The following is a 15255-nucleotide window of genomic DNA, read 5'->3' as shown; positions in this document are numbered from 1 at the left end:
GGAGCATACGGAAAACACTAACAAGATGAAGGAACAGGATGAACATGTGTTCAGACGTCATTACTTACACTTGTACCTTTTCATATTTTCTTCTTTAGTGCATTAATTGGTACATTTTACATTAAATTTGATATTTTCATCATTTATAAGCTAAATAATTTTATTTTGATCTAATCTGCATTCTGTCAGGCAGGGTACTACCAGTTGTCAACTCGGAATTTTACAACAACATTGTGTCTCTCATGAGTCTCTCATGATACACAATATATATTCCAATTTCTTAGTCTCTTTTACACTCAAAAACACATTTCTCTGCTTGACTTGCCTTCTATTCAGATAATTTCTCTCATTTTTTATACTTATAAAGTAAAATTGCTGACAGCTACCTATAGATACATTACTATCCACTCTATGCAAATGTAATGGCATTCTCTTTTATGACTGACTTGAGTTGCCATTTTGACTGCATTCTATTCTATTAACAACTTCATTTCTTTTGCCCCAACCTTGAATTAATCCATGATAGCCTCTACTGTACTTGGTGATATATTTTCCTTTTCTCCCCATTCTGAAGCATGTGTTCTGATTACAATAAGTTTATACTAAGCACTGTCTATTTCTGTTGGTGATATTGTAACTCTATAAAGTGTCTGTCTTACAATGATTTAACTGCCATTTATATTTCCAGTGCCCTCAACTTTTAGGTTGCTCTGCACATATCTGCTACAAAGTCCTGAATCACCAACACCTGAAAGACTGTGCTTGCCAATGGCAGTAGACCACTACCTACTGTGCCACAAGCATCAGTATGTGTGCAGTTGTTGGATGCACGTTACATGAAATAGCCAGTATGTCATTAATAGTGCATGTGGTAGTAGTTATTTATCTTTGAAACATATACTTTTATTAAGTATCCACAAAATGATGTATTGTGGAACATTTACAACAATAAGAAGAAATGGAACATCTACAGAACCAATTACAGTACCAGCAGCAACTGACACCACAGCAGTAGCAGCTACTGTTTGATCAGCAGTGGCAGCACGTGGAAAAGATGGCTGTGCTGCAACAGCAATACCAGGAGCAGCTACAAACATGGCTGGAAGCAGAGGGCTATCTGCAGTGGAACAACAGATGTTGCCACATTCACACAAACCTGAAAGTGAATGACCAGGCATCAGACTGCCAATGACAGCAAGTGCATCTTCCCATTTCCAGACTGAGATGTGTGTTTTTACCACCATCATTTTTACAACAGAGCAAGTAGGTGTAGATAACTGTGTTCCTGGACAGGAAACACAAATTGAAGCTTCCCACATCTGGCAGGCAAGGCTGCCAACAACACCAGCCTGGCCAGTTATTGTGACATTTACTGGTAACAGACAGGCCTACTAAGATACACTGTGTCAGACACCAGCTCAGCAACTGCTATGGAACAATTACTACACACAAATTATGACACAGCAGCTGTAAATACATAGCTACATATGGGCTCACAGCTTTGGTTTCTGAAGCATTGGTTTCTGAAGGCCATTCAATTGGTGATTTATCATTGCAGATGGACCCACACTATCATTGAGCAGAACTTGCTGTCCTTCTATGACCTCATCCTACATGAGAGGAATGCTTCCATTTTGAACCAGATCACATATCACTGAAGGCTGTATGCAAGCCTACACAGTACATCGAACCATTGGTATGCTTCCTCACTGTGCAGCTGCCACCACTGGTGTCCCTACTAAACCAGTTCTCATTGATCATGCAACCTGCCAGAATGCTGTCATCACCTCACCAGTTAACAGTGCATCACATCAGGATCATTCCAGTGTCCTCATGTTTTCTTGCAGCCCAGCCATTTACTGCCCCGTAAACTTTGCCTCGTAAAACATAATTCCATGTAGTGATCCAAGCAGGCACAGCATAACCCTCATAAAGAAACTGAGATCCCCCCCCCCCCCCACACACACACACACACACCTACACCCCCCTCTTCATCTGGTACCAAAGAAACTAGACAGTTGGCACCCCTTTGGTGATTGTAGAGGACTCTTAGCTTGGACAATTGCCAACAGGTATGTCACATTAGATATTTTGCTAATCACTTGGTGTGACGCACTGTTCTCTCTAAGTGTGACAATAGAGTACCTCCAGAAAACTGAAATAACTATGCCCTTTGGACTGTTCGAATTCCCATACTCATTGTATAATGTACAGAATGTGGCAAAAACTTTTCAATACTTTATCAATGAAGTTTTGTGGGAACTGGACTCCTTCTTTGTGTACATTGGTGAGATGTTGCTGGCATCATTGTCATCAAAAGAACACAAAAGACATCTGTGCATACTTTTCTAAAGGTTTGATGACTACAGAATCCACCATCACCTAGCTAAATTTGTCGTCTGTGTTAACTAAATGAAATTTCTGTGTTTCATGTTTCTGTGACTGGTACACATCCAGCAGCTGAACACGTTGCCACTCCTACAACATACAAATCCTGAAAATAGCATGCAATAAGGCATCAGTACCTGGGGTGGTTAAACTCTTACCACAGTTTGTTAACTCAAGCTGCTGAATCCGATGTGCCACTCCATTCTGTCCTCACAGGTTCCAAAGTGCATGGTTGCACATCTATCATAGGACTGACAAACTACAGGCAGCATCTGAAGCATACCAGACAAGCCTCGTGCTAGCCATCTTCCTTGTATACCTATTCGCCAACACCCCATTACATACTATCTGGACTCAGCCATCTGGGAACCTGCACTATGTGAGCCATTACTGTGACCCCTCCAACTATCAATCTCTGAGGCTCCTTGCAGCTAGCACTGGGATCAGCAAGCAATTTCTTTGACCAATGGCTAAGCAAGGCATGTACACCAAGCTGGTGGACAGTGAGGAATGAGCCAACAAGAAAGCAAGACAGTGGAGTGGGAACAGGGACAGTTATTGTTTGCTGGTCATTGGTCATACAGCATTGGATCCTCTCTCTCTCTCTCTCTCTCTCTCTCTCTCTCTCTCTCTCTCTCTTTCTTTCTCTGGGCTGTGTACCAAGCACAGAATGCTACTGCAGGCAACAATGGTGAATTCCAATACGGTTCCATGTAATTTGTCCAGAATAACTCCAGCACTTGCCACATCCCATACCATAACCACTACCATCTTACTGTGAAGGCACTACTAATGCTGCATTTGCATGATCCAGTATACAGGACTGCCATACATGGTATCAGATCTGCATGCCCTGCCAGAAGTGCAAAGCAGCACAGCACATACAAGTTCCACTTAGAAATTTTGACATCCCAAAAGTGCAATTCTCACTCCAGATCACACAGATCTACCGGTACCACCCCACGATGATTGACGTTTATATCAGATGATCAGATATTCCCACCAAAAAAAAAACTACTGAGAAAGTGGTGGGTGTGTTCACTTTGAAGTTGGATTTCACATTTTGGCAGCCCGAGCAAGTGACTTTCAACCAGGGTCAGCAGTGGAGGCAGAAATATTTTGCACAACCGCCTGACGATATGGGATACACATGAAAAAACTTCACGATTTCATGCAGTTGCACTGGGGAGTGCTTAAAATATTTCTTTAATGCCTCTGTAATAGGCCACATGGCAGATTTGTGTATATGCCTTCCCAGTAGTGCTGCTGGGATTGCACAGTGCATTAAAAGTATGTCTGAAGGCCTCCCCAGTAGCGCTGGTGTATGACAAACCTTTCTGTCTACCAGAAAAGTTTTTCAAACGGAATGCCACCCCCTGTTTTCTACTCAAAATTACACAGCAGAACGCCAGAGGCAAACTGAAGCTATTCAACTAGTGGAACTACATGGCACATAAAATAGACTAATTTGGTTTTCAGAGTCTTGGCAGTCTTGGCAGTCTTAGGTCCTTTACTGTTCTTGATATACATTAATGACCTACCATTCCACATTGATGAATATGCCAAGTTAGTTCTTTTTGCTGATGATAAAGTATAGTAATAACATCCAAAAACCAAGAACTAAGTGATGTAATTGTAAATGATGTTTTTCACAAAATGTTTAAGTGGTTCTCAGCAAACGGACTCTCTTTAAATTTTGATAAAACACAGTATATACAGTTCCGTACAGTAAATGGCACAACTCCAGTAATAAATATAGACTTTGAACAGAAGTCTGTAGCTAAGGTAGAATTTTCAAAATTTTTAGGTGTGTCCATTGATGAGAGGATAAACTGGAAGCAACACATTGATGGTCTGCTGAAACGTCTGAGTTCAGCTATGTATGCTATTAGGGTTATTGCAAGTTTTGGTGATAAGAATCTCAGTAAATTAGCTTACTATGCCTACTTTCATTCACTGCTTTCGTATGGCATCATATTCTGGGATAATTCATGGTTGAGTAGAAAAGTATTCATCGCTCAAAAACGTGTAATCAGAATAATTGCTGGAGCCCACCCACGGTCATCCTGCAGACATCTATTTAAGGATATAGGGATCCTCACAGTAACCTCACAGTATATATATTCACTAATGAAATTTGTTGTTAATAATCCAACCCAGTTCAAAAGTAGTAGTAGTGTGCATAGCTATAACACCAGGAGAAAGGATGATCTTCACTATGCAGGGTTAAATCTGACTTTGGCACAGAAAGGGGTAAATTATGCTGCCACAAAAGTCTTTGGTCACCTACCAAACAGCATCAAAAGCCTGACAGATAGCCAACTAACATTTAAAAATAAATTAAAAGAATTTCTAGATGACAACTCCTTCTACTCATTGGCTGAATTTTTAGATATAAATTAAGGGGAAAAAACCAACAAAAACAACTTAAACATTAGTGTCATGCAATATTTTGTGTAATCTAATATCTTGTACAGACATCCTTTATTAACCTGACACATTCCACATCATTACGAAGTGTCGTATTCATGATCTATGGAACAAGTATTAATCTAATCTAATCTAATATAATTCCTCCAATGCAACCCACTGTGCAGATCACTGGAAGTTCCCTTCAAAAACTCATACACAATTATGGGACAAAATGATAGGACACTCACTCTCTGCAGATACAGTAGTGTATCAACCACAGCAAGCCAGCCTACCAAAGTGCAGAAGTTGCCATGGAAACACAGTGCATCAACTGGACACAGAACACCCACCACACCACAGCCACCTGCATTGCAGTATCATCCAAAGCGATGCCACTAACCTGGAAATTGACTTACTGCTGCCCACCCAGATGAGCTGACTCACCAGCATCCAGCCCCAGTGGAAACTCATTATGAGTAAAAAGAGGAGCTGCATTTTGATCCAGCAGATATTTACTAGCTCAGGTCAGTTAAATTTATTAATAATATTATCATTTGTGTGTGTGTGTGTGTGTGTGTGTGTGTGTGTGTGTGTGAGAGAGAGAGAGAGAGAGAGAGAGAGAGAGAGAGAGAGAGATCTGGTGACCTCAGCTTGCAGGTAACTCCAGGCAGGACACTCTGTTGGCAGTGTCATGAATAAATGTCATGAATAATCAACACTGAAAATACCACATGCTCTGGTTGTGGTAGCTCATCTATGTCTACACCATATTTTGCAAGCCACCTAACAGTGTGTGGCAGAAGGTACTTCTGTACCACTATTTGATCCCCCCTTCCCTGTTCCACTCATGAATGGTACATGTGAAGAATGATTGTCTGTAAGCCTCCACATTTGCTCCAATTTCTAGTCGTGGTCATTCCACGGGATGTAGGTGGGAGGAAGTAATATGTTGTCTCATTCTTGCTGGAAAGTGTTCTCTTGAAATTTCTATAGTAAACCTTTATGGAGCACAACAAGTCTCTCACAAAATCTGTCTCTGGAGCTTGTTGAGCATCTCAGTAATGCTCTCATGCTGACCAGACAGCCCCGTGATGAATCGCGCCTCTTTTCATTGGGTCTTCCCGAGCTCTTCCATCAGTCCTACCTAGTGAGGTTCCCATATTGATTAACAGTATTCAAGAATCAGTTGAACAAATGCCTTATAAGCCACTCCCTTCATGGATGAGTTTCCTTAAGATTCTTTCTATGAATCTCAGTCTGGTGTCTGATTTTCCTGCTATTTGTTTTATGTGGTTGTTCCACTTAAGTTCACTCTGGATAGTTATTCCCAGATATTATACAGTGATACTGTTTCCAGCATTTTCCCATAAATAGTCTAGTTACACAGCACTGGATTTCTTTTCCTATGTATGCATTATATGTTGCATTTACATACATCAGAGCCTGCACCATTCATCAATCATTTGCAGGTTATTCTATGATTCAGTGCTGTGTTCTGGTATTGTTAATTTTCTGCAGACAATAGTCTTAAAGAGCTTTTAATACTTTCTACTAGATCATTTACATACTTTCTAAAGAGTAATGGCCTATCACACTTCTTTGGGGTAATTTGTAAATTACCTTTATGTCCACCAATTTTGTTCTGTTAAGACCAGCATGTTGAGTTTTATCTGAAAGTAGGTCTTGAATTCAGTAACAAATCTCATCTGGCATTTGATAAGCTTCTATTTTTTTCAGTAATTATTAGTGTGGTATGGTGTCAAATGCCTTCCTGGAGGCAAGAAACACAGCATCAACCTGAGCACCACTGTCTACAGTGCTATGGATATCATGGAGGAACAGAGAAAACTGTGTTTGGTAAGATCTCTGTTTGCAGAACCTATGTTGATTTTTATAGAAGAGACTTTTTTCTCTGAAAACATCATAATTCTTGAGCATAAAACATGTTCCATAACTCTACAATAGATGTCAGTGATATAGGCCTGTAATTATCTGCATCTATCTTAAGACCCTTCTTGAAAATGGAATGACCTGCACTTTTTTCCAGTCACTAGGTACCCTTCATTGCTTGAGTGATCTCTGATAATCTGCTGTTAGACAGGGGGCAAGTTCTTTTGCATAATCTTTGTAGAATCTTATAGGTATCTCATCTGCTCCTGATACCTTTCCATTAGTAAGTAATTTTAGTTACTTTTCTGTTCAACTATCAGTTATCAATATCTTCCATTTTGACATTGGTACAGTGATTAGAAGGAGGGGCTGTGCTACAATCTTCTGTGGTGAAACAATTTCAGAATGCTGATTTCAGTACTTTGGCCTTCGATCTATTATCTTCCATTTTGGTGCCAGTATGGTCCCTGAGTAAACAAATAGAGGATTTTGAACCACTTAGTGATTTTACATAAGACCCAAACCTCTTAAGGTCTTTATACAGATTGGTTGAAAACAATTTACTTTCAAAGTCATTGAACACTTCTCCCATTGCTCTCCTTACACTTGTTTTCATGTCATTCAGCTTTTGTTTGTCAGCTATGTTTTGACTTCTCTGGAATATGTGATGACGTTCTCTTTGTTTATGTAACTGTTTTCTAACATGGCTATTAAATCACAGTGGGTCTTTCTCATCCCTTAATACCTTCCTCTGAACTTACATTTCTAATGTGTATTGAACAGTGTTTTCAAAATGTTTCCATTTGTGCTCCACATCTTTGTCCTCAGCATTGAATATTTGATTTTGACTATTCAGGTACTCTGCAATTAGTATTCTGTCACTATTGCTAAGCAAAATGTCTTCCTACTTTTCTTAACACCCCTTGTAAAACCCATGGTCATAGCTGCTATCACAGCCTTATGATCTTTCATACATTCCTCTATGTTAAATGATCCGATAAGCTCAGATCTGTTAGTTGTTAGGAAGAATAAGATGTTACCTTCACAAGTTGGTTCTCTAACCATCTGCTCAAAATAAAATCAAACAATAGAAAATCCAGGGTGGAATAGTGCCAATATTATTATCAAAGGATAGGTTGCTACACACCATATAGGGAAGATGTTGAGTCGCAGACAGGCACAAAAAAAAAAAAAGATTCCTTTCCAGAAATCGAACAGAATCTCCAGTCTCCCCTCATATCCTTAGGCCCATCCCAGAACCTATCCCTGGAGTCTCTCTCTCTCTCTCTCTCTCTCTCTCTCTCTCTCTCTCTCTCTCTCTCTTCTCACCCCCTACCACACCATGCACTTCTACCTTCTAAATGCTTCCTAAAGTATATAAATCCAGCTGATGAGAATTCTTCCAGGTTATATGGCTATGGTCCATGGAACTCTTCGGTCCCTAACACTTCATCCAAGGCTATGCTGGACATCTTTGAAGGTGCTCCTAGTTGTGCTGAATCTTGCACAACCAGGAGCACCTCCAAAGAAGTCCAACATAGTCTTGGACAAAACGTTAGGGATTGAAGAGTTCCATGGAACATGACCATACAACCCGGAAGAATTCTCAGCAGCTGAAACATCCGGTCGTGAAAGCCTTCATTGTATCTATAAACCCAACCATACAGGATACTGTTCCCCTACTGAGAGGATCTCTGCTGTCACAGACCAACACCATCAGACTGTAATCTACAACCATCCCTCCTATACAAAAGATACCAACCATTTCCTCCACTGACTCTCCACAGTTCCTGTTCCTTTACCACACGGTGCCCTGCTCATCCCTAATGCTGCTATTGAACACTATCCTCCCAAGCACCCAACTGATTTCAAACCAACAACTTCCTTCCTGGTCACTATGACCATCTATATCCTCATCCATAATTACTTCACCTTTCAAGACATCACCTACAAACAAATCCATGGTATGACAACAGGCACCTGCATAACTACATCCAGTGCCAACCTACTCATGGGCCATCTAGAGGAATGCCAGAATCCGAAACCTCTCACCTGGCTGAGATTCACTGTTGACATCTTTGTCATCTGGATCAAGGGCGAGGACATCTTATCCACATTCCTACAGAGCCCTAACATCTTCTCCCCCATTCACTTACCTGATTGTCCTCAGCCCACCAAGTCACCTTCCTTGATGTTGACCTCCACCTCACAGATGGCTACATCAGTACCTCTGTCCATACTGAACTTACCAACCACCCCCAATACCTTCACTTTGACAGCTGCCAGCCACTCCACACCAAAAAGTCCTTTCCACGCAGCCTAGCTACCCGTGGTCTTTGGACCTGTAGTGATGAGCGTCCCCTCTCAAAATACACCAAAAGTCTCACTGAGGCCTTCACATATTGAAATTACCCTTCCAACCTTGTATGGAAACAGATTTTCCATGCCTTATCTCTCCAGTCATCCATCACCTACCGAAGTGTCACCATGCAGCCACAAAGGAAAATTCCTTTCATGAATAAGTACCACCAAGGACCTAAGTAACTGAATCACATTCTCTGCTAGGGTTTCAACTATCTCTCATCATACCCTGAAATGAGGAATGTTACATACTATCCTCCCCACCCTGCTCTTACCCCATGGTAGTATTCTGCCACCCACCGAAGCTACACAATATCCTCATCCATCCCTACTCCACCTCTGCTCCCAACTGTAATGTAACGGACTACTGAAACTACCAATACCACCGGTTGGCGAGGCGTGTGGTGCTATCAATCAACTTGAAGGAGCAAGTGAACTTTAACTACATAAACTGAAATATTATTATTGTGTTACAAAACTGTTAATATGAGGACAATCATGAGGTATATTGCCACAGAACTATATTATTAACACTTTTCATTTTTCATACTATGTTCTTCATATATGTATATGTGCGATGTGTAAAATATCAATATACAACCAAGGTTGGCAGTACTGCACAGTTTGTAAGCTCTGTGAACAGAAGCCGGTGGTTGGCGGGTGTAGAGACAATGGGCAGTTGGTGTTGAGATGTCTTGTAATACGCTTGCTTTGAGAAGGTCAAGGATAGAGAGAACGAAATGATGTATTGGAAAAGTTGTTACATTGAAAATTATTGAATATCGTCACGAGCAGCATTTATAAAATAAAAGCTGGAAGTTTAAATATGTGTCAGTTCTTACACAGCAGAGTAGGCACCCTGGACCTCAAATTGATTTAACAAACAGTGGATGGTGAGATTCATCACTGGACCACGAGCGTGCAACAATGACCAATAAAGGTAAGAAAGTTATATTACTCTAAATTCAAATTGTGATGATACCTTATTTTCCCCATGTCTTCAACCCTGCATGTACTCTGTTGTGACAGGGACTTGTGGTTAACTAGGCACACCAGGGAAACCACACAGGTTTAAAATGATAATTTGTAGCTTAATATACTACTACCGACAATAATTAATATTTGTCCCCTGGAGAAAGAGGTGCATTACACAACCCATTGCCTCATGGCTCAAATTCCTGTAATAGATTTAGATGCAAGACCTGTCACATACATCCTCCCACCACTACTTACTCCATTCTGGCCACAACCATCACCTATACCATTAAAGGCAGGGCCACCTGTGAAAGTAGTCATGTGTTCTGCAAGCTATGCTGTAACCACTGTGTTGTGTTATGTGAGTGTGACAGCCAACAAACTGTCTGTCTGCATGAATGTCCATTGACTAACTGTGTCCAAGAAAAAGCTGGACCAACCAGTTGCTGAGCTCACTGAACCAACACAATATTCTTCACTTCAATGGCTGCTTCACAGTCTGCACTATCTGTATCCTTCCTACCAACAACAGCTTTTCTGAACTGCACAAGTAGGAACTCTCCTTGCAACCTTGCAGAGTAGCCAAGTGGACCTTAGAATAAAATGATAGGGCTGTTCAAATTATCACCAAATCCCTGCCATATTTCACTCTTGGGATGTAAACTGAGACATAAGTTGGAAACAGTGTGGATCAAGACTCATCCAACCAAATGACTTCCTTCCATTGCTCCATAGTCCAAGTTTTATGGCTTCAGCAGCTTGTTTTCCTCTTATCATAATTTACATAATTGAAAACTGGTTTTGTAATTCATGCTCACCCTGCAATTTCCTGCCTATGGAACTCTCATCATGTTGTTTTGGTGCTAAAAGAGTTCATGAGTGTGGCAATCAGTTCTGCAATGACTTTTGCAGCTGTTGGCCCCTTATTTTTTGTCACAGTCCTCTTCAGCGAACATAGGTCATGGTCTTTCAACACCCACTTTCACCCATGTTCTGACTTAGTGAATGACATTTTTCTGCTTTTCCTGTATGTGCAGTATAAACCTTAGATACAATGCCTCTTCCAACATCAAACACTTTGGCTACTTATGTTATAGAAGCAACCACCATACAAGCACCAACAATTTGCCCACATTGGAATTTACTTAGCTCCAGCATAATGCACTCTTAACTGTGCAGAATACTGTTCTGACCATGACTAACACTTCCAACATATTGAGGATGTTGCATAGGTGCCATTAGCAGTCAAATACAACCTGTAGGGTTGTCTAGCATTTGTATTTATGGTTAAGCAGGCATCCCTTGCAGTGGCTCTGTATTTTTGTCCAACCCCTGTGTGTGTGTATACAAATATGTTAGGAGGAAAGCAAATATTTTGAAAAAAAACTATTGTTTTTCCTTAAAGTGTTGTATTTAGCTGTTCTTACATTTTATCTTTGAGAATAAATTGCATCAGTGGCAGTTATAACATTTTTTTAAAAAATCAGCTGAAGAGCACCAAACGAATATACCTGAGTACAGAGTGAGGGCACTGAGTAATCATTTTCAATCTTTTCCTTCCCTTGTTTCTTATATAAAGTACTTTTAATTAAATTAAATTTATGTGACATAGGAATATTTTAATACACATTTAGGTGACACACTGGAACTGTTCCATAACATCATCATCTGATAATGAGTAACTGTTAACTACAAGCCATAGCAGTCATAATTTTATGTACATTAAAATGAAGAAACTACTTACTTGGCAGTAGCCTGACAGAACCATTTTCAGCCTTGAATTCCCAGTGGATAGATGGTACCGGATAACCTTTAGCTTCACAGTCAAGTGATAAGCCAGAGTTTAATGGCACTACTACATCTTCAGGTCCTGAAGTGATCCATGGAGCTGAAATTGAGGCAAAAGAAAAAATGTTGTAATTTTTATCTACTTTGAGAATATAAAAATCAGTAAGTCACTTTTAATTGTATAAATTAACTAAACTCCAAGCACTTTTAGCAGTACTTGCGATAGGGTCGTCCACTTACAAGTCCTGAAACAGGAAAACCTGAAGTATAGTGACAGATGCATAAACTCAGAAATTGCTCTTTTGTCTGAGATGTTTCCATTATATTTAACAGTATTTTAATTCATTCTGACTCTCATTTCTTATTTGTTCTGTACTGCAGGTGACTTCCATTTCATTGATGCACAATAAAACAGATATACTAAAATATCAAATAAAATTTGTATTCTATTGGTGATGAGATAAAGGTAATTGTAGTGTTAATATCTTGCTCTAGAGAATTAGCTCATGTTTTATTAGCATTAACGCTTGTAAGTGGATTTAATTAAACCTTGAAAATATGTTTAACAGTAAAATTACATCATGAGATAAATTATACAATACAATGAACTGGCATACTCTATTCCTTCAAGAGTGTGGTACATATGCTACTAATAAAATCTTACTTTAAGTGAGCTGTATCAGTTTTCATATATTACAATGCAGTACTATTTCTGAAAACTTTATAGTTAAAATTTATTGTATATGACACTACTGCAAGGTGCCTAAAATGTATGAGCTATAGATAGTATTAACATTATTTAATTTTGTAGTATTTTTTACATCAAGCCCAAATGCCTTCAGAAAAAATTGTATAAAATTTCTTTTTGCAACACGACACACAGTAATGCACTTGATGATAGCTAATGAATGATATTTGCACTGGCAGTTTTTCACTTGCCAGAAAAGACACAGCAGTCTTACTTGGAAGAAATCAAATGCTTAGTATGGGTGATTAACTGGTAACTAACAAACTTAAATGGTTTTGTTGACTTGTGAAGAACTTCTGCTGAAAACTTAGTAGCCAGTAATTAAATTTTCCACTGGAGTCGACAGTTTCCTGATATCATGTGGTCTTTCCCAAACCTCTATAGCACCATGATCAGACCCAGCAATCCTCTTCATCCCAAAGCCTTCACTCATGGTTTCCAACCTTGTTTTATTGCTTTACGCTTTATTTTAAGAAATACAGCAATCAGCCTTTTTTGTACATTTTTATTTATGCCAATGGGTGTTTCGGGCTTTTGTTCATCTTTGACTGGTCTAACTCATATTTATTCTTCAGTTAGCACATCATTAAAAACACTGAGTGTAATTTGGATGTGCAGCTGGCTTTCTGTTCTGCTTGTTTGTTGTTCCAGTTTTTGCATAATGCACTGGTTTGGTGCAGCATATGAATTAAAAAGTGCTTGTGCCATGAATATAAATGTGAAAATTGGTACAACAACAATCATTATAGAAAGAGAGCTATACAATCCAAGTTTCAGTCAGTGTTTCTGACAATGAGCTAACTGAGGATTAAATACTCGTATGTATTATGCCTTCTCCCAGTCCCTACAATAGAAGCACTTCTTTGCCACCAATCCCTCCAACAAAGACCACCGTAACTCCAAAATTGAACCCTGCCTCTTCCAGTTCATAGCACCATCCAACTGTGATCCTCCCCCCCCTCCCACGTAACCACCTGCTGCTCACCTTTCAGGAATTCCTTACCTCCAACTTAGCCTCACCATCCTTCACCAAGTCCTTTCGTCAGAACACCAACCTTTCAGTAGAAGAAAGAAAAGCCATAAGCAACCTGAAAACAAATCCTGACCTAATCATCCTACCTGCAGACAAAGGTCTCACCAATGTTATTATGAATTGTAGTGACTGCCTAGCAGAAGGCCTCCGCCTACTATCTGACTCCTCCACCTACAAACTCTGCCAAGTGATCCCATCCCAGAACAACAAAAACTCCAATCCCTATTTAAAGCCTTAGGCTGAACTGGTTCCAGCTGCCATCTGGTGAGCCCAGAGTTGAACTGAGGCCCTCCTAGTCTCCGAACTGATTGGTCACTCACCAGTGCCGGTCATTGCCAGCCAAATGCAGGTCTGAGAGTCATATGCAGAAGCCTCTTTCCTCCCAACAGGCTGACTGCCAGCTACCCTCACATGCAGCTGATCACTGCCTTACCACTTCATGCTTCAGCTGACCTAGCATTGCCCACCACCTGAAGCATGCAGACCTCATAAGATCCAAGCACCGATGTGGCCAGAGGGAATGCTGCACTAGCCTCAGCTAACCACTAGCTACAGCCTCAACTCCCAATGGGTCAGTCCTACAGAGTCACTGCACTGTCACACAGCAGCAGTCCAGCATCACTTCACATGAGTCAGAGACCAGCACCTGACTATACCTATTGAACACAAATGCTGTGGGTCAGTGTCAGAAAAATGTGTCGTCTGAGGAGTGTGCATACATGTAGCTGCTCTCAGCTTGTTGGAACAGTGAAGAGTTTTCATGAGTAGCATCCATCTTACTGCAGCCAAGTCACTGCTCTGACAGTACCGCGTAGCCCTCATGAATCTATCAAAGCCTCCAGCACACAGGTGGGAGAGCTGAATGTCATCTTGACAGACCAGAGGAACAGATCACCAACACACTGTAGCAATTATTGCCCACATGTCCATTACATTTCTGTGACAACATCTTTTGCTCCCCACTTTGGTCTTTCTTTCCTTTTTCTCCTTTGTTACTGTTCATTTTAATATCACCCATGGTTCTGTTTTCTGCCTTCCCCTTCCTTCCACTCCATATTTTTCAATTTGCACTTTCCAAGTGCTTATACTTTCTTTTTACTCAGGTTATCAGAATTTAGATATTCCCAGTATCTATCTCAATCTCAAATCACAGAGAATTTTTATAATTATTCTCTGATTTGTCTCCATTTCTTAATCATTTTCTTACTAGAGGAAGAAGTTCTTGTTTCTGAAATCCTTTGGTGATGTGTTTGTGCATGCCTGAGATAGAAAACCAAGTCCCATTCCCTCTCTATAAAAATTGGAACATTTGGTATCAAATGCAAAGTGTATGATACAATATTGTTTTTAATGTCATCCTTATATTTGTCCTTTGCAAACATTTTCCACTAATTTGTTTTAGACTGTTTGCCAAATTTGTTAGTGTTGTTACCTGTGTCATCAGTGTTCTACAGAGCCATATCGACACTTTAAGTGTTTGTTATTGTTGTTGCAGTCTTCAATCCAAAGACTGGGGTGAAGCAGCTCTCCCTGCTACTATAGTCTGTGCAAGCCTGCCTGATGTCACAGAATACATCCTACCAACTTATCCCTTCTTTTAGTCAAGTTGTGCTACAGATTTCTTGTCTCCCTAATTCCACACAGTACCTGCTCATTAGTT

The 15255-nt window shown here is 40.1% G+C and overlaps 1 protein-coding gene across 1 annotated transcript in view; it reads right to left on the bottom strand.

Moving 5' to 3' along the window:
- The window catches only part of LOC124596451 (insulin-like growth factor-binding protein-related protein 1), a 151910-nt gene that overhangs the window by 30968 nt on the left and 105687 nt on the right, over positions 1-15255 (bottom strand). The window contains exon 3 of the mRNA XM_047135588.1: positions 11771-11914. Within this exon, the coding sequence (XP_046991544.1) occupies positions 11771-11914 (144 nt within the window). The remainder of the gene's footprint in view (positions 1-11770; positions 11915-15255) is intronic.

Source organism: Schistocerca americana, chromosome 1 (assembly GCF_021461395.2).
Source record: "Schistocerca americana isolate TAMUIC-IGC-003095 chromosome 1, iqSchAmer2.1, whole genome shotgun sequence".
Classification (NCBI taxonomy): domain Eukaryota; kingdom Metazoa; phylum Arthropoda; class Insecta; order Orthoptera; family Acrididae; genus Schistocerca; species Schistocerca americana.
This window is presented reverse-complemented; position numbering and strand designations above follow the sequence as displayed.